General features: G+C 49.0%; 2 protein-coding genes across 5 annotated transcripts in view; one reads left to right on the top strand and one right to left on the bottom strand.

Moving 5' to 3' along the window:
• The window catches only part of ANKRD11 (ankyrin repeat domain containing 11), a 155083-nt gene extending 148713 nt beyond the window's left edge, over positions 1-6370 (bottom strand). For 2 of the 3 annotated variants that reach the window (XM_075765592.1, XM_075765591.1), the window contains exon 1: positions 6073-6370. The gene's annotated coding sequence lies outside the window, so the exon portion shown is untranslated. Of the gene's footprint in view, positions 1-4734; positions 4823-6072 lie in introns of those variants that run through there. The other variant, XM_075765595.1, reaches the window with a different exon arrangement.
• Positions 6371-6613: 243 nt separating this feature from the next.
• SPG7 (SPG7 matrix AAA peptidase subunit, paraplegin) overlaps positions 6614-26844 on the top strand; it is a 41553-nt gene continuing 21322 nt past the window's right edge. Inside the window, exons 1-6 of one of the 2 annotated variants that reach the window (XM_075765602.1) lie at positions 6614-6775; positions 7752-7961; positions 17103-17205; positions 18518-18607; positions 23318-23568; positions 24623-24762. In XM_075765602.1, the coding sequence (XP_075621717.1) occupies positions 23350-23568; positions 24623-24762 (359 nt within the window). In that variant the 5' untranslated portion in view covers positions 6614-6775; positions 7752-7961; positions 17103-17205; positions 18518-18607; positions 23318-23349. Of the gene's footprint in view, positions 6776-7751; positions 7962-15247; positions 15618-17102; positions 17206-18517; positions 18608-23317; positions 23569-24622; positions 24763-26844 lie in introns of those variants that run through there. The other variant, XM_075765601.1, reaches the window with a different exon arrangement.

Raw genomic sequence — 26844 nt, 5'->3', positions numbered from 1 at the left:
AATGCTTCCACAAAATGTCTAACGTTGTAACCTTTGGTTTACTAATACAAATGCTATATACAATCAATAGTTCGCTCCTGCCACTACGGTGATTTACAGCGGAAGATTTATTTTAAAAATACTAATCGGGTAAGTTTGGTTTTCTTAAGAGACAGAGGAAGAAAGGCTGCCTACAGATTTTTAGAGGATAAATAATTCAACGCATGAATGCCAAGGGCAGTACTGCACACATCCATATGGCAGGGACAATGCAGACAGTAATATATGCTTCACATCACCACCCTGACAGTGCCTTCAACCCTGACCTAGAAAAAAACCCCATCACTTTCTTCTGGTTACAACAGCTAATTCACTCTCCGTTGTTGCTACCCCACGACACTAAGGACTACCGCACGCTTTTTGTTTACCTTGGGGTAGCATCTCCCAACTCCTTGGCCTTCGCAGGCTGCAGTTTCAGCCTCCGTTCCCAACTACGCTGCAATGAGTCAAACAACTTATTCAAATGATGAACTTCAGAAAATGAAAATTAACAAGAAGAGACACAGGTTTCAGAAGTTCTCTTTAGGAGCTCACGCCTTTTCACTACCAAAACTGAAAGGGGCCGGAAAGCCCAGGACGGTTTCTCATACGTGAGGTCTGTCAAGATGCCGGTAGTGCCACGAAGAGGGGTGGCTGTTCCCCCGACAGCCGGCACCCATCGTCCGCCAAGCTACGGCACGGGGTGCTGCCGAGCTACCAGGCTCCCGCACCACGCCTGAGAGGCCACCAAGCCCTACAAGTGCCACCAGACACCCTGCCACCCTCAACTCACAGCTTTAAAGGACACGGGACCACGAAGATAGTGTTGAAGGAAGAGGCTGCCTGCCCGGGGAAGCCTCCCCTCCTCTCCAGGACCAGCAAGCCCGTGGTTGCACTTATTTCACGCTCCCAAAATTAACCGTACAGACATCACCCTGCCCCACTGTCCTACTTTGGTGGCAATTTGATTACTTCTCTACGTCCTACAGTTTGGGGAAACCATTAAAGAATCGAGAGGAAGAATTTTGGAGTCCAAAATACCTGATATAATTAACTTCACCTTCTAACAGGATTATTTCCTTTTCTGACCCCAATTACTCCTTCAGTTTATTAAAGAGAACTCATATACGCAGAAATGTTAACACCCTGAAGAGTCACATAAACAGAAAAAAGTCTGAGGGCACCATTATAAACAGAGTTAATGGAACTCAGTGATTGGAAATGGATCTTGAAAGCTGTCAGATCAAAGCAAGATCTTTCTTGTGTAAGGACTGCATTACCCTCGGAGCCACAGAGCTAATACCATCTATAAAAATATTTTGCTCAAATAAGTTAAGAACAGCAGCGTTTCATCTGTCAAAAGGTGCGAGGCTTTTATGGGATTAGCCATTCCACATACAGCATAAAAATTAGAACAGATTTTTAAAAGCCCTCAGCTCAGCTGACAGAGACTACACAGACCAACGTGTGTGCTTGCTTTCTTCACACACACTACATGCTGAACAGATTTTTTTCACTGCTATTAGCATTTAAGCCTCTTTTTTTCTTTTTTTTTTTTATATACTTGTAAAGGATTACAAATTGGCATCACCTCTTAACTAGCCACAGATGAAGCCAGCACCACCACCCAGACTCAGACAAATTAAGATTTTTAAATACTCAACAGAGAAAATTACACCAGAAAACACGAGTTTTCACACGGGAAAGCTTGAAAGTTCCAGGTAGGGTCCAATACACCCAAAACCAGCCTCCAGACCACGCCGACAGCTGCCTACCCCCCTTCGCAGCAGCTTACCAAAGACAGCATTTTGCTCAAAAATACCGTATTAAGGCTCTAGCCGCACAACCCGACGCTGCTCAGGATGCTTGTGAGTTCAAATAATTGACTGCACAAGCCTTCCTTTAACATTTACACGAGTATTTTTTTATGACCGCGTGCCAGCGGCATACAAATTACACAACACTTGGCTGAGAATCCCAGCGCTCTGCACCCTCAGAAGAAGCAGCTCCACGCCGCTAATCTCTCTCGCAAGAAAAAGAAAATACTTAAAAGCTGCATACAAATCACTCCTGTAAAGCATCGTGCAGACCGTTTTAAATTAGACAGAGTAAAAATATATACAAGTTTATCACGAAACGCTAAAATCTTCACTGGTGGAGACACCAGTTTCTCTCCGCAGCCTTTTACAACTGAAATACATACAATTTTCACTCACGATGGAGGCACCAGACAAACCACCTTTACTGGAGCCTCATCAAGGAAATACAATTAGAATAACAACCACCATGTAAATAATTCCAAGTATTATTTGCTTTGCTGTACTGAAAAGCAGTAGTACCTGTCACCACTCGCTACGTATCTACCACCATTAAATCTTAATATTGAGGAAGAATTTCAACCTGTAAGGCAGACTGTCAAGCCTGAAATTCAGGTACTCTGCGTAGAGGGAGGAAGAGGGGCTAACCTCGTAAGAAAACCGTCACTGGGTAATTTTACAAAAAAATTTAATTAACCAGCTCCAGTCCTGTGCATTTCCTTCCCTCGGAGAAGGATTTCTTCACCGAGTAATTAGACCGTCCCAGTTAAGACTCAAGTCACCCCCAAACATATTTTCCCCAAAACAAAGCCACATGCATGTTTATAGAAGATTCAAGCACTATTTCATATAAAAAACCCCTACTTCCTAGTTTTTGCCTTAGTCACCAAGTGGACCTAAAACTAACTGAAACCAATATACTACTGCGGGAGCCCCCCCAAGTCCTGGTTTTATTCCCGTACTTGAGACACTTCATTATTATAGAATATTGCCTTCTTTTAACATATAGAAAAAGCAGGAGGTTAAAAAAAAAAAATCTTAGTACTTCAAACATACATCCAAAAGCCACAACATAAAGACAAAGAGTACAGATTAAACACTGCAAAGATACACTTGTCAGGAACCTTCCTTTGAAGTATTTGCAGGAAACCCTGTCATCACACAGCCATGTTACAATTACACAGTTAAAATAATCACCACCAGTTGTAAGTAGCCCATCTGGTTTACTGAAAAGGGAGCACTGCTGGTACAGTATCGATTAACACGACTAGTCTTCACTGACCCTAGAGAAATACATTTGTCTGCTCTACTGAACAGCGGAAGAACGCTGCACGACACTGCGATATGCTTCGTTTTGTTTAGGAGCATTTTTGGGGACTTAGTCAATTAAAACATAAGTAGAAAATAAAAGAATCTAAACAGGTTGCCTACCACGCACAAGGGAAGAAACAAAGCCCAGCGCTTTGCTGGAGGGTTTTTTGGGTTTGTTTTTGAGTTTTCTTCCCCCATCCAAAACCAACATTCATATTGGACATTCTGTATGTTTAAGTCTGAGAAAACGCTATTACAACATCATAAAAACAAAAAGCAGCACATAAAAAAAAAATCAATTCACTCTGAGCCACGTTTTCATGAAATGGAGATATAGACAAGATTTCATTTTTAAAAGCAGAACCGAGCGGTAAAACCAATTGTAAAACATAACAAACGTCTCTAGTTTCCAGCCTGTCAAGGCAGCTAACGCTTACGTGACCAGGGCTCCTCTAATCACTGTGTAGATCAGAAATAAGCAAAAAAATTAGTTGGGAATTGATCAAGTTGGAGGGCAGAAATGGAAGGTACGCTCTCCAATGTGTTGTTCACTGTTCAGGCAAACTGAGCCTGCTCTGAATTTCACAAACCGAACCTCACCACTTACTCAGACAAGTCTGGAGGTGATGCAAGTCCCAGCTAGCCTAACAATACAGGTTCACAGCAAACCCCACTGGAGCCCAGACCGCCCTTTTCCAGGGAGGACACACACGAGATGTGCCCTGGCAAGTTTTATACCTTCCTGTGCTACCTCCTTTAGGACCGACAAGTTCTCCTAGAACCAAAAGAGAGACGGAGCACTGTTGCATTAAAAAAAAAAAAAAAAAAAAAAGCTGAGCTCTACAAACCCCGGAGACACCTAAGCAAGAGCAGACAGGCTCTGCTTTGGGGACAGACGGCCGTGAGGGTAACTGCGCTTTAGGAGCAGCTCATCCAGATACAGACCACCCCTCCAAGCGAGATCTTCAACTGACAGAGAGCTGCCCACGGAAAGAAAACAGGTCACACAGCTTCAACAGCGACATTTCACAGGCGTAACGAAACGAGGTGCCTAAGAGTTTCCCTGCCGAGACGGAGAAGTCAGTGCAGGTCTCGCTCCACGTAGCATTTTAAACCTTTCTACTGCACGCCACCGCAACCGTTTAAAAGCACTCCAATATGCACCTTTAATCTGCCAGTAAAACCATTTTGTAAAAAGGCCAACTTTTTCTTTTTAAGTTAATCAAGTCAAATATTTAGTTCCTGGTAGAGGAACTACCTGGCACAAAAGAATGTATCGATGCCATTTGAAAACATGCGAGAGTTAATCTCCTTTTCCCCCTCCGTGACTCCATGGGGTGTTGGGGGTTTTTTTTTCCCCCCTAGAAAAAGGAAATAATTGGAGTGATTATATAAAATGTTCCATTTTATGAACAAACTAGAAAAAAGGAAAAATACATTTAACTCCAAGTTCCTTACATTTACACAAATTTCAGTATTTCAGGAAAGCACACAGCCACTACAAAGCATTACGTTCACAAGATGTTTTCAGCTAAATATCTTTGCCTGCACAGAGAGGGAAAAAACAACCCAAAAATGGTTTATATACCCAATTTCAGAAGCCATCTCAGGAGGGAATTTTGCTTCAAGAGGTGCCTGGAATTTGTTCTCTGCCTATAGGGCCATGTCCCCAGTGGTAAGAGAGTACTTTGTGTACAAAACCAGGAGGGGGGAGGAACCCTTTCCTGCAACTGGATATCAAAACAGATCTCCAAGCTTAGAGTAGAAGCCAACGCGTAAACACACCAGACTCTTGTGCCTCAATGAAGAGGCCGGTTTTCAATCCGCACGCACACCCCCTCGCAGGACAGCTGCTCTCGCTGGGAAAGGGCAGAGGGCATCAAGGGCTCAGCTCATCCCAGCTCCTTTCCAGGCGAGGAGTGGGGGGAGAGCGGAGATTTGCCTTTCTAAACACGCAATCAATCTACCGGACTGGGGGAGGTTAATTCTGGACTGCAGAAGTGCAGCTGGTTTGGGTTGGGATTCTTTTTTTTTTTTCCCCCCCTCTTTTATTCCCCCCTCCCCTGCTCTTTGCTAAGGGGCAAAGGTGTCGAGCGGCCCCTCCCCGGCACACAAAGGCTTCTCCAAGGAGAAAAATACCAAGCAATTTAAAGATTAAACTGGAAAATAAATAAATAAGCGCGGATCAGCCAGGCTGGCTGGCGGCAGCTCGGTTCAGCTCCATCCTCTGCGCACACACACGCAGGGCTAACGCCTACCCAGGGATGATGAAATGGGAAACGGAAATTACCATTTCAGACAACTTTTGGTATTGTTCGTCCCTGCACAGCGCTCACCCCAAAATGCGTGCTCCCCCCGCTCCGTCGTGTGTGTCCCCCCCAAAAAACCCCCGCAGGGTGGATGGGGAGGGGGACCCCGCTGCGGCCTCCACCCTGCGCCCCGTGCTGCTCCCGCCCCGTACTGCACCCCACGGCCCCCCCGAGCCTCTGCACCCTTAAAACACTCAGCACCCCCTGAGCTCTCTCTGCAGCCCCCCCCAATCCCTCTTCGCTCCAGCCTCCTGCAGCCCCTTCCCCCCCCGGCCCGCTCCCCTCCCTCCCCCCCCTTTCCCCCCCGCAGCCCCCCAACAGCCCCCTCTCGCTCCGAACAGCCCCTGATCTCCCTCGCCACCCGCCTAAAACCGTACATCCTCTTCCCACCTCCGGTACGCCGCTTTCTCCTCCCGACCCGGCCCCGTATTGCCCTCTCCCCGCCCCCCCCGCCATTGCCGGTGCCCCCCTCTGCCCTCATCCCCCCGGCTCCCCTCCACCCCCCCAACCCCCGCCTAGGCCTCACTCCTCCCCACCAGGCCGCGGCAGCCCCCGCCTGAGCCCCGCTCCCCGGGCACGGCCCCCACACACCCCCACGCACCCCCGCCGCCCCTTACCGGCGCTCCGGGCTCAGCGGGCCGAGGGCAGCCTCGCGGGGGAGCGAGGCCTGCGACTCCGCCTGCCCCGCCGCATAGAGGAGGCGGCGGGGGGGGGAGGGGGGAAAGGGGAAGGGGGAAGGGGCTGTGAGGCGCTGGAGAGGCGGCGGCGGCGGCGGCGGCGCGGGACTAACGGAGGGGGCGCGGGCAGTGCCGGCGGCGCCTCCCGGCCGCGCGCTCCATGGCCCCGCCGCGCTCGGCCTCGGCCTCGGCTCGCAGCGCTGCCGCCCGCCCGCCCGATCGGCCACTGCTGAGACGCTGCAGCTCATTGGCCCGCCGCGTCGGCGCGCCCCATTGGCGGGAGGCTGTCAGCGCCGTCGCAAACGTCAGCGCGTCGCCGCGGGTAGGGGAGGAGGGAGCGGGGGGAGGTGAAACGCGGCGCCGCAGCGCCCCACTCCCCCCCCCCCCGCCGCACGCGAGGGCCGACGGGAGCGGTGAGGCGGGGTCGAGGGCGGGCGGCCACCATTGGCCGACGTGTCCCGGCGGCGCGGCGGCCTATTGGCGGGTTCTTCAGAGGTCACGAGCGTGGCAGCGCTTCCGGGGCGGGGCTTGCGAGTGCAGCGCCGAGCGCCGGGGGGGGCCCCGCGGGGGGTGAGTTGGCCCCGCCGCCCCCGGCCCGGCCCCGCCGCCCCCGGCCCGGCCCCGCTCCCCTCGGCCACCGGAGGTACGTGCGGGCTGAGGCGCCGCTCCGCCGCCGAGAGCGGGACGGAGCTGCCCGCGGTCGTGCCACCGCCGCCCCGGCCTGCGGGGATCGGGCGGGGGCTCCTCGCAGGACGGCGGCGGTGGGCGGTGCGGGCTCAGTCCCGTTCCCCCCCCCGGGAGGGCGGTGATGCCTCCCCGCCCCGGCCGAGCCCTTGGAAGGGCCCTTCCCGGAGCTCCCCACCGGCTGTTCGAACCCACCCGCGGCCCAGCCGAAGCGCTCCCTTCCCCTGACGGGCGGTACCGGCCGCGCCTCCCGGTGCTGCCCCTTGTCCGTACGAGACCTCGCAAACGGGGACTCCCCGGTTATGAGGGTGGCGGCCGGTGCCGCGGCTGTTGGCGTTTGCACACCCACACGCTCGGCGCACACGCGCCCCCGGGGCGGTGGTGTGCAAGGGCCGGGAGGTGGCAGGGACAGGGCGGGTTACGGGTCGTAAGGCCCGGCGGGACCGGCGCTGCGCTACAAACCGCTGGCGGGCTGGGGCCGGGCGCCTTAGGGACACTGTCATTAAAAGATCTGGGTGCCAGACGTTTGCTTTTCGCTTTCCAAAGAGGCCGTTAACGAGAAACCCCTGTGGGGAGTTGTTTACGTGAACCGGCGGTTCCACGGGAGGACGGAGAAGGGGTCGCGCGGGTTGAGTTCTGGGTGACCCCCCCCAAATGTCCTGGTGGGAGCCTGGGCCCGCGGCAGGGCTGGCGTTAGGGCGGCTCTCCTGCCGTCCCTGGGGAAGGCTGCCAAGCGCGGTGTCCCCGCCAGACCCCGGTGATCTCCACCGTACCACGAGGGCACGTGGGAACAGGCTGTGCTCCCTCTGGGCCCTGGGACGAGTCGCTTCCTCCTGAGCAGGCCGTGTTGTTTTTTCTCTCTGATCCTTTTCCTCTCCCGTTTCAAATGCTGATTGCGTAACACCAAGAGGCTTTTCTGCTGGTTTTATTTACAGGGTCTCTCCAAACGAGGACGGCCGTTCCTGCTGGATAAACCTCCTGCCTGTGCTGTGCGGACGAGCGGCCACGTGACGGCTCGGTTCCTGTACTCCAGACGGCACTGCTGGCGCCTGTCCTGCCTGCTGCGGCGGTGCCTCGAGCCCCAGCAGGGCCGTGCTACCTCCCCTGGCAGTCGCTGGGCCCCCGCCTGTTACAGTGGTGCGAAGGTAACTCCAGAAGCACTGGTAGGTCCTGTTACTCACACACAGGTCCCGTGCCTGAGCTCAGCACAACCCTTCCTGCCCGATGGGAACGCTCGTTGTGTATCTCTGTTTCGTACCACGCATCTAGTGCCAAAAAGCCCCTTTATGTCATCAGAGTAAACGAAATGCTGTAGTATTCCCTGGGGAAGAGCCCTGTTTACGGAGTGGATCTTCACAGCAAGTACGAAATGGGGACACGCGCGTGGTTCCCCACCCAGACCGGGTGGCCGAGGTGCCCCGGTGTGGGCGGCAGCCGCCCGCGCCGCTGCGTCACCATGTTTTGTTTTGGTTGCTGAGGATGGGGAACCCTTGAGGCAGCAGCACTGAAACAATTTCTACCAGTGACCTCACCAGTAATTGTTCTGGGTTTTTAACTCCCCTCTTCCAGGAGCGTGGCCCATAACTGTGATTGCTTTTTTGGCATTTGCAATTCCACTTGGAGTCACACATTTGGCAGCCGAAAGGATCGTTCTCGTGCGCTGAAGATGCCAGTAGTCCCCCAGGAAGAAAAACCTCTTTGCTGGGCCCAGTAGTGATGAAGGAATGGCTCAGGAGCACGTGGCCAACTTCACTGTTAAATAACAGCATGAGAGAGATTTATTCTGAGCCTGTTAAGCTGGTCCTGTGTTCTACTTAGGCTTAGTCTTTTTATCTTTACCCATCTTCCTCCTCCATAAGACCTACTAAACCAGTCAAAAGAAAGGTTGTTGGGTGGGTTTTTTTTGTCCTCCCTTCCATTAAGCTTCTGTCGTACTTCACTGAAAACACTGCAAATAAGTGTTTGCTTCTCTGAATTAGTAGATGAGAGGGCAAATATGTTTTTTCATTTCCTAAATACAGTTGGCTGTAACTGCTTCCTTGGCAGTCTTGAATGTCATCCAGGTCAAAGATCCCGTGCTGGGGAGGAAGCTAAAGCCTTTCTGGGTCATCCTGACCTTTTTTTATTTGAACACAACAGTGTGGACTATCAAGCTATTTCGGGGAGGGACATTAAAAGTACTCGGTGAAAGCAAGTTAACAGCGGGAGTGTGGGGGGAATGATTTCAGTTCGGGGTTGTTCTGCTGTTTTTCTAGGTAAGACTTATGTGATGAGGATGTTTAACTCGCTTGGTTTTGTTACCCTGGGATGGCTTTTGCTCCTTGCAACTTAATTGCAACACCAAAAACGCCCTATAGTTAACTGTTGAGCACCTTTCTCCTTCAGTAAAGGTTGTGAGCTCTCAAATCTTAAAATAAAACAAATATTCTGGTGCTGAGGAGGAAAGAGAACATTGCATGAGGGCAAGGAAAATTAGGCCACTTGGGGAATGTGCTTTCAGGCCTATTTCTGTCTGTCACAGCAAACTAAAAGGACACTAACTTTGAGGAAAGAGCTCTGTGACCCTTTGGTCCTTGCTCTGTTACTTTTTCCTCATCTACAGACTCTAGACGTGGCATCCGTGTCAGCCACTCACCTGCCTTTGCAACCTGTGGGCAAATAGACCTGTGTTAATGTGGGTGCAGTCCTCTGCTAATTCTGCTCCGCTCTGGGGAGACCCCCCGGCAGTGCTGCATCCAGCTCGGGGGTCCCCAGCACAAGGAGGATGTGGAGCTGTTGGAGCGAGGCCAGAGGAGGCCGTGGAGATGATCCCAGGGCTGGAGCACCTCTGCTCTGGAGACAGGCTGAGAGAGTCGGGGTTGTTCAGCCTGGAGAAGAAAAGGCTCCGCGGAGACCTCAGAGCCCCTTCCAGTCCCTGCAGGGGCTCCAGGAAAGCTGGAGAGGGGCTGGTGACAAGGGCAGGGAGGGACAGGCCAAGGGGAATGGCCTGAAGCTGCAGGAGGGCAGATGGAGATGGGATGGGAGGCAGAAATCCTTCCCTGGGAGGGTGCTGAGGCCCTGGCACAGGGTGCCCAGAGAAGCTGTGGCTGCCCCTGGCTCCCTGGCAGTGGTCAAGGCCAGGTTGGATGGGGCTTTGGGCAACCTGGGCTAGTGGAGGGTGTCCCTGCCCATGGCAGGGGTGGGCTGGGAGGTCTCTTCCCACCCAAACCATTCTAAAATTCTGTGATTTAGGACTACTACGGCCAAGTGACTGGTCAAGTGCCAACATCACAAGTGCCAAGAGAATAAAACTTTAAGAGAACTTTGATTAGAAGAACCTTTACTTTAAGCTTGGCTCATATTTTAGTTAATGTCATCTATAAACACTTAGAAGAGAGATGGTTTTGGCAAACAAAGCAGCCATTTAGAAAGGCAGCCATTTGGAAAGCCAGCAAGGAGTGCAGCTGATGCTCTTGGTACTGCAGCAGAAACCTCTCTGACTCAATCTCACACAAACTCATTTTTCTTAAATAAAACTACTTCCAAGCCATCCGTGTATTTTGTTGCTGTTGTTAAAGGACAACTCCAACTTAAAACAAGCCCTTCTGCCTGCGCTGCCATTAAGAACTAAAAGGCAAGGCTGTCACCTGCTTTCTAATGAGCTCTATGAGATGTGACTAAATGATAAGGCTAAACTAATGCAGCAGCTCACTTGTACCAAAATCAGCATTCTTGTGAAGGGTTAACTCCTCGATGCAGCCCACTGCATAATCAGCTGAGTTGCAGCACCAGGACCAGGCACTGGGGCCCAGGACAGGCAGAGCCAGCGAACCAGGAGCTGATGTAGCTCCTGTACCACATCATGCCCTTGGCCTGCACAGGCCGCAGTGGTTTTGGACCCCTCAAAACTCTGAGCTGCTCTTGTGGATAGTAAAGTTCTATTGATGTGGTTCCCCGCAGGACTTTGTGCCTATGCAAATAGTAAATCCGTGGAGCTTTAGGCCTCCTGCATCCCTAGAGGAGGATGCTTTCTGAGGGTAGTGGTCCCCTGCTGCTGGGTAAATGCCTCGTATTGATGTTCTAGGCGTGAACTCATGACAGTCCTGGTCTAATTACTGTTTTTATGATTCCTAATGACAGGCTTTAGATCTGTAGCTTGCTTATGGATTTCAGGGGTGTGGAGTGACAGTTGCTCACTCGGAGCTTACTGACCTGCCCCAGTCTGCAGGGTTTGGAGATGACTTCAGCTACCTCCCGCACGCAGATGGATTCCTGCGCTTCTCCTGAGCTTCTCCTGAGCTCGGCACTCTTCAGCCACTCTCCAGGGAGTGCGCTCCAGTGGAGCAATCTGCTCATTCGTGGCCTTTTGAGTTTCCCTCCTCCTGCTCTACCCCTGCAAGCTGAGCTGAGAGGTACTCATGTCACTCTGTCAGAGAGTTGCTCCTTCTTGCCTGCGTTTGCTTTTCTAGCGATTTGTAAGCCGTGCCTGGCAGACGGCTGAGTTGCTGCTGCTGTGTGGCCAATTCCCTGCTATCCCCTGCCTATGGCCATCTGTCACCTACCTGTCTTAAAAGTTAAACTCTCTGGTTTTTAGGGGTGACTCAGAGATAAAAGTTTGTACCCCAGCACTGTGTCCCAGTTCTGCCTCACCGTGGGGTGCCCTCCTTGTCCCCCGGGGAGGAGCAGTTTAAGTGCCACGGTGCCCTCTGTGCGCTGTGAGAAGCAGGTCGGGGAGCGGGTCTGGCAATGGCAGCAGGAAGCACTGGAACTTGCAGCAATCCCAAGCTGTTCCTGAAGGAATAGGTGTGATGGTTTTGGACTGGCTCATATAAAAAGGCTATCTGCTGAACAGATCTTTCCCTGGTTAGGAGTTTCACTGTGCTTGAGGGACAGGCGTGTGGTCTTGTAAGCATGTCCTTTGCTTCTGAGCCTAAGGCTTTCCAGGATATTTGGCCTTGCTATGCTGAAGGGGAGTGTCTATCCCTTGACCTTGACTTGTTATCTGCAAAGAAGTCATCTGAAAAGCCACGTCTGGTTCGTGGCAGAGATGCGCACTGCTGAAGGGTGCTCCTCGCCAGCACCGGGCTGTCCCTCTTTGTCCTGCCCCAGAGGAGTCCTGGCTTACGCTGCCGGGTGGGTAACAGAGCAATTTTCCGTCTTTTAAATAAAAATCTGAATTTACCTTGTAGCAGCTTCAGCTCTACCTTTAATCCTTTGATTCATTATTCATGTAAAGTCTGTGGATGACACAGTGGCCACCTGATTCCAGGTATCCATTCCCTCGGTTTGCAAAGCGCTGTGTTGACGTGAGCCTGAGCTAAGCTGGGAGGCTGGTGGCATCCTGCAAGGAGCTTCCTGGGACTTTGAGGGACGAGAGCAGGGGTGTCTTACAGGGCGCATGGAAATAGGAGATGGGAGTTCTCAAACGTAGCAGAGCCGAGGGCTGTGTTGGCTGCGGAAACAGATTTCTCCCGGCCTGAAAAATACAGGGATAGGGCTGCTAATGCTGTTTCCTGTTCCTAACCTGCTCAGGAGATAAACCAGGGATTTCAGACTCCAATCCAGCACCTTTACCCAGTAGTAAATACACGTGGCCTTAACGGGTGATGTCATGGCTGGAGCACGTCCCAGCGAGGCCAAGCCTGGATCAGGTTTTATCTGCCTTCTCAGAATATTGGCTCCCTCCCAAAGGAGCATATTGCCAGTCCAAGGGCAGTGACTGGAGCCACCTTTCCCAAGGTCATCTCTCGCACACGCAGAGAGGACAGCACTCGCTTCCACGTACGCAGCGCAGCCCACGCCGCCCACGCCAAAGTCACAGTGCAGCCGTGGCAGTTGCTGGCTGCACTTAGGGCAAAACCTCTTGACTCTCTTTTCTGGTGTCACTTTGTGTTGGCACCAGCGAGACAAGGACCCCCCAGCCCTCTTTCCTGGTGCCTCATCATCTGGTTGCCTTTGAGGCACATTGTGAAAGGAGGGATAGGAGCCACATCAACTCCAGCTACGTGGTGCGTCTGTAAATAACCAGTCCTCATAGTTCAGTACGGTTTTGTCACATCGAGGCTTGCGTCGTCTGGCTGGGAGCATCACAGTGAGAACCCAGCTGCCCTACAGACCTGAAACGCTGCTTGTGGCGGGCAGCGAGCCCACCCAGACTCAGCTGGATGGTTCTCTGCTGGAGTTTGGACCCATCGTTAAAAGTTTGTCCTCACTGAAGCTGGAGCAAAGCTGTCAGGCAGGCGTAACGAAGCTCATTTGGCTCTCTGTCAGGTCAGCCTGGCGGAAGTCAGTAAGGTCCTGTCTAAGCAAAGTACGCCGCTTTGCTTCTAATCGGGCTGTAATTCTATTTAAATGATGCAACTCCTTAAAAACAGATCAGGCCTAATTAGCAACAGGTCTAATCAGAAAATGGATGGAAGTAAGGTGTGACATGCCTTGAGCAAAGTGGAGGTAGGGACATGCGTGGTGCTGATACCCTGCAGTGGCCGGGGGCACTGGGGGTCCCACAGCCCCCTGCTCCCTGGCACACTTTGCCGCAGTTGTATCCCGTGTTTCCCCACTGGAAACCCGGCTGAAAACCTCTCTGCTCTGTGCCTGTGCTGGAGGGAGCCTCCTCCATCAATCAGCATTTCAAAACGAGCCATTTCCTCCTCCAAACACAGCTGGAGTGTAAATAACCCCTCCACCCCCGCCATGAATCCCTCCGCAGGCTGGGGGAAGATGTGACACTCGTCTCTGTGGCAGAACAGAGGGCTTGTGCTCTGCCCGTGTTTGTGCTGAGCCAGAGCTTTTTCTGCTGTCGCTCACCACCACAGCTCTGCAGCACCCATCTTGCCTCTAGCTTTGTGTGTGCCTGGGCTCCTTGCAGCCTCGCAGGGGCCAGCCTTGGGTTTCACACCCTCCAGCCTTGGCCAGGACAAGGGGTGGATTCCTCCCCCGGGCAGAGCAGATAACCCTCTCTTTACAGACAGCAAGCATGCCAGAAGAGCCCACGTGGCCAGCGTGGAGCAGAGGCAGGTAGCAATGCAGGCCACGCAGCATCTCCCTGGGCAGCTTGGCCTCTCCGGCCACGCCAGGTGGGATCTGTGGGGTGGAGGAGCCGCCAGTGTCTCCACAGCCGACTGTCACATCCCCACTGCGACGCTGCAAGCTATGACCAGCCAATACGGATTAATTGCAACCAGTTTAATTTTGTGTCTGTAAATTAAGCTGTTTGACGATTAAGCCAGTGATACAAAGAGACTTCCAGGAGTGAGGAGGACATTAACATGCTAATAGACCTTGCTGGTAGAAGGTTTACTTAGACACATCCCAGGGGGCAGATGACAATTAACATCCTAAGAGACTCTTCTAGAAGGAGGATGCTAATTCAGTCCTGCTGGGAAGGGAGATAATTATTTATTATTATTTTATGTAGCCCTGCAACCTCCCACTCAAGAATGCCTGAGATAGCTTAGGACAGGTGAGTTCGGAGAACTAAAACCAGTGATGATACCTAAAAGTTGTCCTGGAGCCACCTGAGGGGAGAAACATGGGCAGAAGGGAGGGAGAAAAAGCTGCAGAAACCATCTTGGTCAGCAAGACAGGAGAGGAGAAAGAACCACAACTTCTTGAAGGCACATCAAAGAAAGCGGGCAGGAGAGATCAGACACACGGGGCTGCCAAACAGAACGTTCGTTTCAGTAGAGCGAGAACAGTAACTGTGGCAGGAGGGAGGTGATGTTTGCTGTGAAATGCCTTCCTGCCCCAAAGAAATACTCAGCACAGGACATTGACCCCACCCACTCTGCCATGCACAACTAGTGCAAAATAGGAAGAGATTACACAAGATTTAGGATCAAGGACTTAAAATACAATGACCTTTGTGGTATCTCTACACAGGGAACTGAACACTACTCAGAACCTTGACACACTCTGGTGTAATGCTTGAGGGGGGGTTTCCACCACCGTTCAAACCGCACACGTGCACCAGCAGAACAATTTTAAATGCGGGCTGTGGCAGTTGTGTTGTAGCTTGGCTACTGCAAGTTGTCAAACACATTGTAATGGCTTTTCCACACAAGGCCAGGCCGTCAGGGCCTGACTGGATTGCGTGAACTGTCTGCGCCAGCGGGCTTGGCCAGGCAAACCTTGGCCCGGGGCTCGTCTGTGGAGGGCAGCCTGCCTTGCAGGGCTGGGGAGGGGGGACCTGGCCAAGGCCAGGCCGCAGGGTCCTGGCCGGGCTGGGCCGGGCCCTGGCCAAGGCAGAGCCGTGGGACGTGCCTGGCCCGAGGCCGGGCCGCGGGGATCTGGGCTGGGCGCTGGGCCTAGCCAGGGCCGGGCTGCGGGGCACCAGGCCGGGCCAGGCCTCAGGAGGCCGCCGGGATTCCCCGTTGCCACGGTAACCGCACGGGCCGGCCCAGCAGCCCCCGCGCGGTTGCAGCCGGGGGCGGGGCCAACGGGCGCCCGTTGGCCCCGCCCTGCCGCCAACGGTTGCGCCCGCCATCTTGAGACATGGCAGTCCCGCCGCTGCCGGCCCGTTTTCAAGATGGCCGTTCGCTCTTCACTGGGCACTTCCGGCCCCGCTGAGGCCTTCGGTTCCCGGCGCGGCGGCGAGCGCAGCGGCCCGCTGGTGCGGCCCTCCCCTCGGCATTTCCGCGGCGCTCGCTAGCTGCTGCCGCCCCTCGGAGGCCTCCAGGCGGAGCGGGACGGCTGTGTGGGTTATGGCGCTGCTACGGCTGCTGTCGCTCCGGGGGCGCTGCAACTGCTGGCCTGCCCTAGCCTGGGCCCGGGCTCGTCAGCGGCCCGGCGGCGGTGCCCTCGGCGCGGGACACGGCCTGCAGGTAACGGGGCGGCGGGGCCCGCGGAGCGGGGTGGGCCGGGCCGGCCTCGGGGCGGGGCCTCGCTCCCCCCCGTGCAGCGCCGAGCACCGGAGGGGGGAGGGCGCCGGTCTCACCGGGCGGCGAGGCCCCGCCTAGCTGGGGCACCCCGGTGCCGCCGCCGCCTACCTCATGGAGCCCCGAGCGTCCTCAGCGGCTTTCCCGGCTCGGTGCTCTGCCTGCGGGGCCGGGAGCACCAGAGACGGCGGAGGGAGGGAGCTGGGTCAGCGCTCACGGCTTCGCGCCTTGACGGGCTGTTCCTTCGAGCCTGGGCTTACCTCAGAAGGGCTCTCAGGCCGGAGCATCCCCCAGTCCATCGTGCCGGCACTGTGGAGCGGTTACCTGGGGAAGTTCCATATGAAGAGAATGCCTAGGCTATCATAAGCAAGGAAATGCTAATTAAAGGGTTTTTTTTTCTAACTTTATTTGCGCTGGCTCTTCGCATCTCTTGTAATTGAAGCACCCAGCACATTGATGTGCGCCACAGATGGGTTTTTCCCCGTTTTGCTGTATTGCTGGTATCACAGGGCTCCTCAGCGCAGCCCTGAATGCAGAAGGCAAGGCTCTTGTTTAAACTAGGCCTCCAATGTGATTTAAGACTTCTTTGTGGGTTTTTTTTCTTCAGTGCAGCGACAAAGCACTGGCAGTCCAAGTAGCTGATGGAGGAAGAACAATACTGGCACTGTAGTGTGAATTGTGCCAGCTTTTTCTGTGATCAGTTTAAACTAGCTTAAGCTGTTCTGTTCTAGAAAGTACCGATCCCAAGAGGTCAGCCTCTCGGGCCAGAACAAGTCGTCATGTTGCTGCTGCCCAGCAAACCAGGAAGAAAGCGTGAAGGAATTCAGCCTAGTCCGTGTCCCTGTCTGCTTTGCCGCACAGAAATTTGTGCCCGGGCGGTAGAGGGGTGGTGAGACAGGAATTGCCCATCGGAGAAGAGGCAAGGCTTGTGTTCAGTGAGAGTATTAGTAAATGTTAGTTCAAGTGTTGTGAAGTTGCCTTTAAATGTGAATATTAGCTGCAGGATTGCCGCTGAATTACTGCGGGGAATATAGCTGTGTTGTCCTTCCTGCTGCGCAGCAAGGTTACAAAGCAGTAGTCCTTAAAATTTCCTGTTGTGGGAAGGTATCTTTGCATTTTAAGAATTGACTTCCAACATATCTTTAGAGTGAAGAGTAGAGATACATGGAGGAAGAAGATAACATTTCTAAGTGTTTTGAGCATATGTTTCTATTTATATGTGTGCTTTCTTTAAACTGGATTATAAAGTCACATGGCAAGTCCACAGCACAACCAGGTATAATATTCAGGTCTCCCAGCTGCTGGTCCTGCAGCTTACCCACAGTATTTTCATGTTTAGAAATCTTAGTCTCACAGAGTACAGAAGGGGTTAGCAGTCACAGTACTTTTCTAATAGTTTCCTCTTTTTTTTGTGTTTCTCTTCCTCCTCAGAGTTTTCTGTCACAAACACTTTCCCCCACGCATCGAGGTCTCAGTGGAGCCCTGGTGAAACAACATATAATTCGAGATCCAGTCAGGCTTTGGAATCTCTTAGGTGAGTCCCAAAGAGCAACTGTACACGTGGAGGAGTGGAAAAAGGTCTTATTTAGTAAGGGTGTTGACTTTTCCTTCACTGCCTGCTTTCTGAAACTGAAATAAAGCCGTTCTGCCCTTGGCTTTGGGAGCTGTGCACCATTTGCAGGGGTTCTGGGTTCTCGTTTGGGATGAACAGTGGCACCTTTCCACAAGGAGTTCAGTGTGATTAAGTAAGCACTCGAGTCATTAGACCTAAAAGCTAATTTAAATCTGCAGACTTTAAAGTAGAGAATCTTTCTGTGCCTCCTTAGCAAAGCTTAAGACAAAAACATCATTCACCTTTCTCAGAAATCACATCTTGTGACCTTGCTGAAAGCCTTGCCTTGGAACAAGTTAAAAGTGTGTTTTAGAAAAATGTTACCTGAATTCTTAAAGCAAAAGCAGAGGAGTGTAAACCAACGGCAGTTATTTTTCTCGCTGCCTTCTTCAAATTGGGAAGACAAGTTTGCTGATGCCTTTGAGATTTGAACAAAACTGGTTATGGCTGTTCTGGCCAGCATGGGCCTGGTGAGCTTGGGCTGCTTTACCTTTGAGAGGTTTGGGGGTTTTTAGGTTAAAATAAAAATATATGCATAATCTTTCAAATGGCAGTGAATCCTCTAGTAGAACTAGTAGGGGACAAGCAGTCCAGTTGCTGGGCTTACTCCTCTTTCCAGAGCCTTTGTGAAAGACCATAGGACGTGGAAGCTCCTGTCCTCGAGTCAGTTTTCCTTGTGAACTTTCTGCATTTTCCTGGTGAAAAAGTCTTCACTTGCTGTTTTGTAGCAGCAACTGTGATTCTTGCTGTTTGTAGCATTACTTTCTTGTCTTTTATTAAAGTATTCTAACAGCATTTACTGAGAAACCTGCACATACATTTCCTTTCATAAGCATTTACAGTTCCTAGTGTGAGGCTGTTCTTAACTGACCATACCAGTGTTGACTGTGGTTTTATGCCTTGGGAAATGTGTACATGTTTCAACATTGAAGAAATTTCTCCAAATTATTTTCTTTGCCACATTAAAATGATTTCTGAACAAAGCTATTATTTTGATTGGGTTCTCAAAAAATATATATTATATAAGGAAACCAAAGGAGTCTGTCCCTCCCGTTATTCCCTCCGGCGAGGCTGTCCCATTCCCTTGGCGCACGAGCGAAGCTGTGCGCTTGCATGGATGTGGGGCTTGGCTTTCTTTGCATTTGGAGCTCACGTGTATTTCTGCCATCCTCAGTCCCCCTCTCTGTCTTCTGAGGTCTTCTGGTAGTAACTACTTAACTCTCCTTGCCTGCAGGTAGCACTTACTATTTTACTACTTCAAGCTCTCAAGGGAGTAACCAGAAGAATGGAGGATTCAAAAAGAAATCTCCACAGGAGGAGGAGGGTATGTATGGTTTAAAATGATACTTAATGAAACAGGTTTTGTGTGTGAGGGGTAAGGGCGGACAGCGTGGCTGCTTCTGTCTCTGGGTACCGTAAACCTGTAACTTACCACCTCTGTGAGTCTAGGGCTGAGAATGAGTTTGAAGGGGTATTTCTGGCTTAGATGATGGAATAATAAGGCTTAAGACAGATCATGAAACTGATTCTCTTTCCATGCCACTTTGCATTCTGTGCAAATAACTTCACTGATGTTTTCCTTAGTTTTGCTGCTTTGCAGAGGAAAACAGCAGTGTTCACTGAGTTTTGGTTTGGAGGTTTTGTTGTAGAGCATTTTGACTTCATGAACTTATGTTACCTAAGTTCAGTTCTTTAAGCTGGATTCTGTTTTTTTCTTTCGTTTCATTTACCTTCACTGTGGATGTCTGTCTACTTCTAGTGATTTACAGAGCTCAAAGTTAAAAATAGATTCCTTGAAGGGTTCTTAGCTATGTTATTAATGGCACTTGCTCAGATTTTTTTATTTTCTTTTAAATCAGTCTTCCCAGATACTGTTCTTTGCATGCCTTATACTGCCTAAGCCCCAGGCATCCTGCTGGGCAGGGCTTTTTGAAAATTAGTTTTATCTCACTAAATGTGTTCTGGAACCTAGGGGATCACGTTGGGAAGTTGAGGAGTGCCCTCTCTGTACCTTGAGCTTAAGGTGGTAAGGAATTTAATGACACAAATGGGGGGGGTGCAGGGAAATAACTTCTGTGTACTAGACAAAAACTTTGTGTAACTTCTTCTGACAGGCAATGTTCTGATCCTTGTAGGAGGCACTGCTATCTTCTACCAGTAGGTTTTCACCAAACATTTTTTTTCAAGTACAAGTGGATTTGTGGGTGTCCCTTCATGTCTTGATATCGTTGTCAACTTTCTGCTATTTGTAGATTGACAACAGCTGCATTCCATTTAAAAAGTGTAATTTGACTCTTCCACTTCTGTAAAGGAAATTCTTTGCTCATTTGTGGGTATGTGCTCTTTCCCTCCAGCCTCCCAAGAGCTAAAGTGCATGCAGAGATTTTCTGGGCTCTGTTTAAGGCATGTTTTTGGACTCTGTGGTGTAGATTTTTAGCTGTGAAGTCCTGTACCTGTGGGCCTGGTGGGGCAGTTTACGAAAGATGTCAGAAGTGGCTGAGGTGAAGGTCTTATCCTTCTGTCTTGGCAGTAAAGCTTGCAAAAGCGTAACAAAGACCTGACTATTTTCTTCATTTTATGACATGAGTTGATGCTTGCAGGAGCTCATGATGTCTTGAGTGAGTGTGTTTGTTTCCTGGACCTTTGAGTAAGGGATAAACCTGCGGCTGGAGGGCTCCAGACCTTTGTACTGCAAGTTGGAAGGCACTTAGCATCACATTTAAGTCACACCTTGTAATACAATTTTATAAATTATATGATAAACCTTTACCTAGGTATCATCAAATAATGTAATAGCTTGGCTTTTCCTTTGTTGTGCTTAAACACAATGGTAGAATCCTCTTGGATTAACTACCTTTTGAAATAAAAGCAGTCAGCTGCTGCTGACTTTTAGCCTGACTCGGGTCATTGCAGTCTCTTTAAGGCAAGAGCAGTGGCTTTGCCAGTTTGATCCGTTTAACTGGGGTGAAGTCTTCAATGGGATGCAAGTGCAGGTATCACGGAGCCCTCGTTAAGGAAGTCAGAGCTTAGAGGTTTGCAAGACAGCACAGCGCCTTGTAGAAGTATTGTAGCCGTTAAAATTAGTAAACGGTAACATGCTGTGTTTGGTGGCCTCTCTTCTCCTGTGATTAATGGATAGCTTGACTTTGGGAGGTGGAATGCTACCCCATGTTTCCAGGGGAATACTCGTCTCTGCAGTAATTATTAAAAAGGACTCTTCAAACTGTCACTGCAGCCCTTGCAAGATTTTAATCAGAGAGTTCAGATTTGGGGTTAATGGCAAATCATTGCTTCGTGGAGGCTTTTTGAGACTAAAAAGCTGGAAGTATTCCCACAGCTGTTGCTTGCAAGTGTCACATCCAGTTACTGGTTCTCATTTACTGAATGTCGTGGGGTAGCTTATGGTGCAATATGAATGTTGTACCACAAAGATAGTCACACTTTACATAAGCTTAGAAATGGATTGGTTTTGTCCTTAATTAAATGCAGAGTTAGAGGAAAGCTTTGCGCTGCCTTCTAGCTTTCTAGAAATGGTGTTTTTTTCCTGAAATTACTCAGCCGTAGGTTAAAGGTCCTAGACAAGCGTAATTCCTAGAAACTGGATAAGCTTGTGTCGAGATACCTAATGGCCAGCTTTTACCCTGTGGTGATCTCTTTGTGATTGTATCCTCAGTTATGTGTACTTTAGAACATACTATATGCATCCTCACTTTATCCGTAATTTAATACAGAAAAGTGCTTTATCAATACTTGACTCAGATCTCCAAGGAACTTGCCTAGCGATAGATGGACTTTCTTTCTGTCAGCACTCACTTTTCTAGAGTAGTTTTTCTCTGTAGAACTTTTTTGTTTAGAACTTGCTTAATTTTTCAGGATATTGCCCGGACTAAGGCCTCTATTGTACTATATTTTAATTTTCTTCAATAAGACTACAGTGGATGTCATCTCGCAGCTTTGTGATGAATTGCTTTGTTCTCATAAAGCTGGATCTAGCAGATAACACAGAAGTGAGGAGATGGCATCGAAGAACAAAGTGGATGGGCTGGACGCAACGTCTGAGCTTGTCACTGTCTTTTGAAATGATGACCTTATCTGAAAAGCTGCATTGTTTCTATTTAGGAACAAGCCTTTCCTGTTAAATGTGGAGCAGAGCTAGGAAACGAGTGAAAAATGATGCTGCGTATCTGAAGGACAGAGTACTTTTTTTAGCATCTGACTGGGTCATATGTTTGTCCCTTGGTTTTGTTGCAGTGTGTGTAGGGTCTAATTGGTGGCTAGTGATAAATGCTAGTGTCAGAACATTTGTTATGAATTTGCAAATAAATTGAATCTGGGCTGCAGCAGGCAGATGCACTAGCAGTCCAGTGGTGCAGAATTAATTCATTTCTCGGTGTAGACTAGTATTTATGTATGCCATGTTGCTGTTGATGTTAAATTGTATATCAAGAACAAGTGCTAAATTATATATCGAGAACACCTGCATATGACTGGAAAGAGGAGGAGATATTTGTTGTCATCTTAACAAATCAAACACGAGCTAGCAGATGACATTGAACTATGCCGTGGCAGTCCTTTGCAGACCACAGAGTTTTAAATTTCCCTGTGCAGTGCAAAAAATGTTGAGAGTCTGAAAAAAAGATTTGGCAAATACTTGAAGTAAACCATCCCTTTTTCTCATGTCATCGCTTCAGTATGTCACTAGTACAGTAAAGGTGGAGGACAGCACATCCAGCATGGGAATCCCTCTTTGATACAGATCCGTAATGTGGACAAGTTATCAAACCTTTTTAAACGTGAGGTTAGTTGTATAGCATGGGAGAAAATTGTGCAATTTTAAGACAATGAGATTGATTTGTAGTGTATTTATGTGCCTAGGTAAGCTGCATATCATGTCGCCTGTGCTATTTCAGATTTACTGCAAATGCAGGTGTTTTCTTAGGTAGTAGAAACACAGTTGGTCTAGTGCTACAGGGTACTAGCAGATCAGGGGCTTGCCAGGAACCAGTTCTCTCTTATAATACTGTGCTGTGTGGTTTACCAGTGATGCTGTGACTGGTTTTACTCACTCCTAGTATTTTCTGGTGGATGTGTTCGCCACAGCCTGAGGACTAGGCAGTGTGGAAGCATGTTCTATAGAAGTAGGCTATAGTCATTCTGGAGTTTGATGTTTAGCTACAAGGGTCCCATGGTGTTATTTGGCCTATATGCATTGGGCCAGGCAAGTGAGAGTGTCTCCCATTTTAGAATAGAACGACATTTGGTGGAATTGTAATGGATTTAGCGGACTGTAACCATTTGAAGTCTCCTGGACCAGGATTAGAGGCTGCTTTAAAACAGGAAATGCTCAGAGCTCTTCAAAATATGTCTGAGATTGCTGTCTGTCTGTCTTTTGTACACAATCAATAACTTCTGGAAGTGAGGGGCTTGCTTTGGCTCGCTGATGCTTCGATTCCTCCTCTTGCTGAAGCAACAATTGCAGCAAAAGAGGTAACCCTTCATCATCTCCTCTGTGTATGCAGTGCCTCACTGCATGGCTTTTGGGGGTGCTGGGGAACAGCTGAATACAGCCACAGCAATATGATGCAAGCAGATTTTTTGCTGGCTAACAAGATGCAAAATTTGCCTCCTTCCAGGCAAATGTGAAGCTTACATCTGAGTGCTTGGGCTTTCATAACCAGGCTTTTGACGAGGTGCAGTTCCATGGAACAGCTGAGGCCCCATGGTCTGACAGTCCAGAAGCCAGAAAGGTCTGGGAATGTCATGCAATCAAAAAAACTGACTCACTTGTGTAACCTTGGGCAAGTCACGCAACCTCCTTTGTGAGCCAGCCAGGAAATTGGCTGTGCAGTGCGAGTTAGGTACTACTCCTGAACCTAGTCCTTCAGGAGAAACCAAACATGCGATAAAAAATAAAACCAAACCCCAAAATGTACTGTTGTGTTAATCTCTGTCATTTAATTGTCCCTTCTTTAGGTCAGAAAGCTCTGCAATTACGTACTCATATCTTTCTTCTCTGATATCCTTTTTTCTGCAGAGGATGAGAAACGCAGGAAAAGGGAAAATCAGATGCATCTTGAACGTTTACGGGCACTCCTCATCATAACCTTCATAGTGCTGATGTTTCGATTCACTGTCAGCGAGAACAGAGAAGGGACCAACATTTCCTGGAACTACTTTGTGAATGAGATGCTGGCGAAGGGGGAGGTCCAGAGAATCGAAGTGGTGCCAGAGAGTGATATTGTGGAAATTTATCTGCACCCAGGAGGAACTCCACATGGACAAGTTGTGAGTGGCTTTCTACAATTGGATTGAATAATCTTAGATTATAATGTTCAAAAGAGTTGAATTAATTAGTGGCTTTCTACAATTGGATTGAATAATCTTAGATTATAATGCTCAAAAGAGTTGAATTAATTAATATATGTTGGGTAAAACTCTAGCTGGTAAATTTGCTCTCTGTCAGTTTTTCCTCATAAGTTCAGAGGACTTCTGTTACTCATATCAACCTGGAAACAAAGCCTTTTATTTTAAATTGTAAAAATAATTAATAATGGCCTGGAAGAAAATCTTAAATTTATCTAAAAAGCTAGGAAAAATTCAATAGTTTTTCCTTACTGTCTCAGTCCAATATGTGAAAAGGTGTCTAGAAGGTTGTATGCTCTTATTACTAGATCTTGTTTCAAAAATTTTCTCCCATTTGGATTTTAGTTTCAGGTCTTCTGTCAAACTCCATCAGACTTCCTTCCTGAATCTTCCAAAATGGAAACAAAGCAAAGTTAGGTTACATACTTACTTCCAGGAGTTGCCACTAAGAATTATTACAAACTAGCTTGAGAGATTAAAATACTGTTCTTGGATACATCCCACTTTGTTCAGTGACTTATGATCCATTTGCAAACTGCTGGTTGAAATTAATTTCTAAGATACAGAAACAAGATCCAAGACATCTGAGTGGAGCACAAGACTGACACCTCCCTCCCAATGATGTAGTGTTCCATACATAGGACAAAATTTTGTTTGAGTCCCAGGTATTGGTATAACTGGGTTCAAAACACTAACTCCATCCTTCATCTGGCTTCCAAAGTTGTTGCATCTCCTTGTTTCTAGAGAGCTGTGACTTAGTTCTTGACTTGCACGCTTTCATAAGGTGCTGAAAAGTCTAGAGGTGTTCTGAAGTTTGTTTGGAGCCCCGGTGTCAGTTACCTGCTCCTGAGTTCATGGCTGCAGTATCAAAGGACGTAACATAAGGCTAACTTACCTGACTTGTGCGCTGCTTCTGCTCGTTGCTGTATCCTTATACTACAATACTTAAACGCTGCTTTTGATTGCACTTCCCCAGAACGTTACGCTGTTGTACACAATGCGGGTGGCAAACATTGACAAATTTGAAGAGAAGCTGAGAGCTGCGGAGGACGAGCTGAATATTGATGAGAGAGAGAGAATCCCCGTTTCCTACAAACATCCTGGCTTTTATGGAAAGTATGATACAAATTTTGTGCTTACTGTTGATCTTTTATTGGTGATGACATCCCTCACTTAGAGAGGAAAGTCACTTTCAACTAGATGTTGTTATATAAATATAGAACAAAAAAGCGGTCTCAGTTTTGGAGTGCTTACCCTGTCTTTCAGGAACAGGCATGCTCTAGATGTACCTTAATGTTTCAAAAGTGAGGGTCCCATGAAAGCGTCTGGAACTGCAGCATGCAGCAGACCGAAGTGGTTTGGGTCAGTGACAGCAAGTCTGAGGAAGGTCTGTGTTGGTTGCCGTGCATCCTTGCACAGCAGAGCACTTTTTGTCCTTACAATCAATTATTGAGGTGTGGAGTGTGATAGGAATCCTGACTCAACAAGTGATGTTACACTCTGGTCTGTGGAGAATGCTAGTGGTGCCGTGAGCCTTCCCCCATTAAAATGCTGCGAGGAAGGCCTGCAGTGGTGGTTCAGCCTGTAAAAATAAACACCTAGTTTTGGCCTGTTTCTCCAGCAGCTGTAGCTCTGAGGACAGCCTGCGCTGGTGCTTGCTCCAGCTGTGAGCCACATACCGAGCAGAGCAGCTTTGATGCTAGCATACAAAATCACAATGAGAAGTACTTCTGTTAAACTTGCAGCCCTTTTCTGTTACCTGGAACCAAGATCCTTTGCTTAAAAAAAAAATAAATCAAAGCTTTTAAGTCTGAAATGAGCTATAATGAGCAAGAAGAGGGAAGATCTGTCAAAAGAGTATAGAGCACTGGCTCGGCTTTATTATGTGTTTTCACATGATGATTTGTGGGCATTTGCTGCTGACGTGGCTTATTTGCCCTTCTGTTAAGACCAGCAGCTTGTTTTTGAAAACAGGATTTATGGGGTCCAGAGTACAAAACAGACCTGTGGAGCTCGCTCAGTGGGCTGTTGAACAAGTATTGAACAAGTCCATCTCCATCACCAGTGACCATTACACTGGTGTAGAAAGATGCTTTCCGTAGGTGTGGGTAGAGACTCCAGTGTTTGGCGAGCTCTCGACTAATTGCTTATTCTAAATTATTAACACAGAGATATAGTGCAGAAGTCCTGTCTGCTAGATAAAGAAATCCTGATTCCTGAGAACAGATAGCATCGTGCTGCTGCATTTGTCTGCCAAGATGGCCCAGTCACTCACTTGTGCACCCTGCACAGCATGCCTTCTGGTTTTAGTAGCTCGTAGGGTTTGGAGCACAGTGGTTTTCCCACTGTAGGTGGGGATTGTCAGTGTGTGTAATTCTTCTTCCCAGACACCTTGCCAAAATGGGAAACAGATGTCATGGGTGCCTGGACTGGATTTTGTCTAGTTACTTGTCCTATGAACAAGATTTGCACACTTTTAATACATGGTTTATATAATGATAAACTTTTTTTAATTTATCATGCAGTATGAGACCTTTAGTTGAAATTCAGAACTTGCCAATTTTTTCAAACTTGTGTATAACAGGAAAAGTAGACTGAAGAGTTAGTCAGCCACCAACACAAGCTGCTTCCCCTGTCCTGAAAAGAGACTATATTTTTTTTTTTTAAAGAGATATTATAGGGTCTGAAGTCTCTCAGGAGACTTGATGAATGTCTGGAGAATTCAGAGTCTCAGTTTGGAGTTTGAACCTGTGAGGTGCAGAGCATTTACTTGCAGCTTGGATTCAGTTTACTCTGAGATGTGGGCAGTTGATGCGTTTCAGAATTAGTCCTGTTTGCATAGTTGACAAACTGAAGGTGACTTTCAGTTTCCAGTGTTGCCTAGGATCTCTCACCAAGAAGAAACAAATGCAACTGGGTATAGAGCACATGCTGGTCCCCTTGCTTCAGTAAATCATCCCTCTGGGAGAGATGGAACGCACATTCCTAGCTTAAAGATAAGACATAGAAGTGTGTCGAGAGCAGATGATTTCACAGGCATGTGAAACAGAACAGGGTCCCACAAATCCTAACCTGTCATCTGAAATATGGTCCTTTTTCCTGCTGTTGAAAGCATCTTTTGTTTAGAGCTCACAGGATATTTGTCCTCAGCATGTTTGTCTGTAACTGTATTAGACCTGCAGTGCCATCTCTGTTCCA

This window comes from Balearica regulorum, chromosome 13 (genome assembly GCF_011004875.1).
Source record: "Balearica regulorum gibbericeps isolate bBalReg1 chromosome 13, bBalReg1.pri, whole genome shotgun sequence".
NCBI lineage: Eukaryota > Metazoa > Chordata > Aves > Gruiformes > Gruidae > Balearica > Balearica regulorum.
This window is presented reverse-complemented; position numbering and strand designations above follow the sequence as displayed.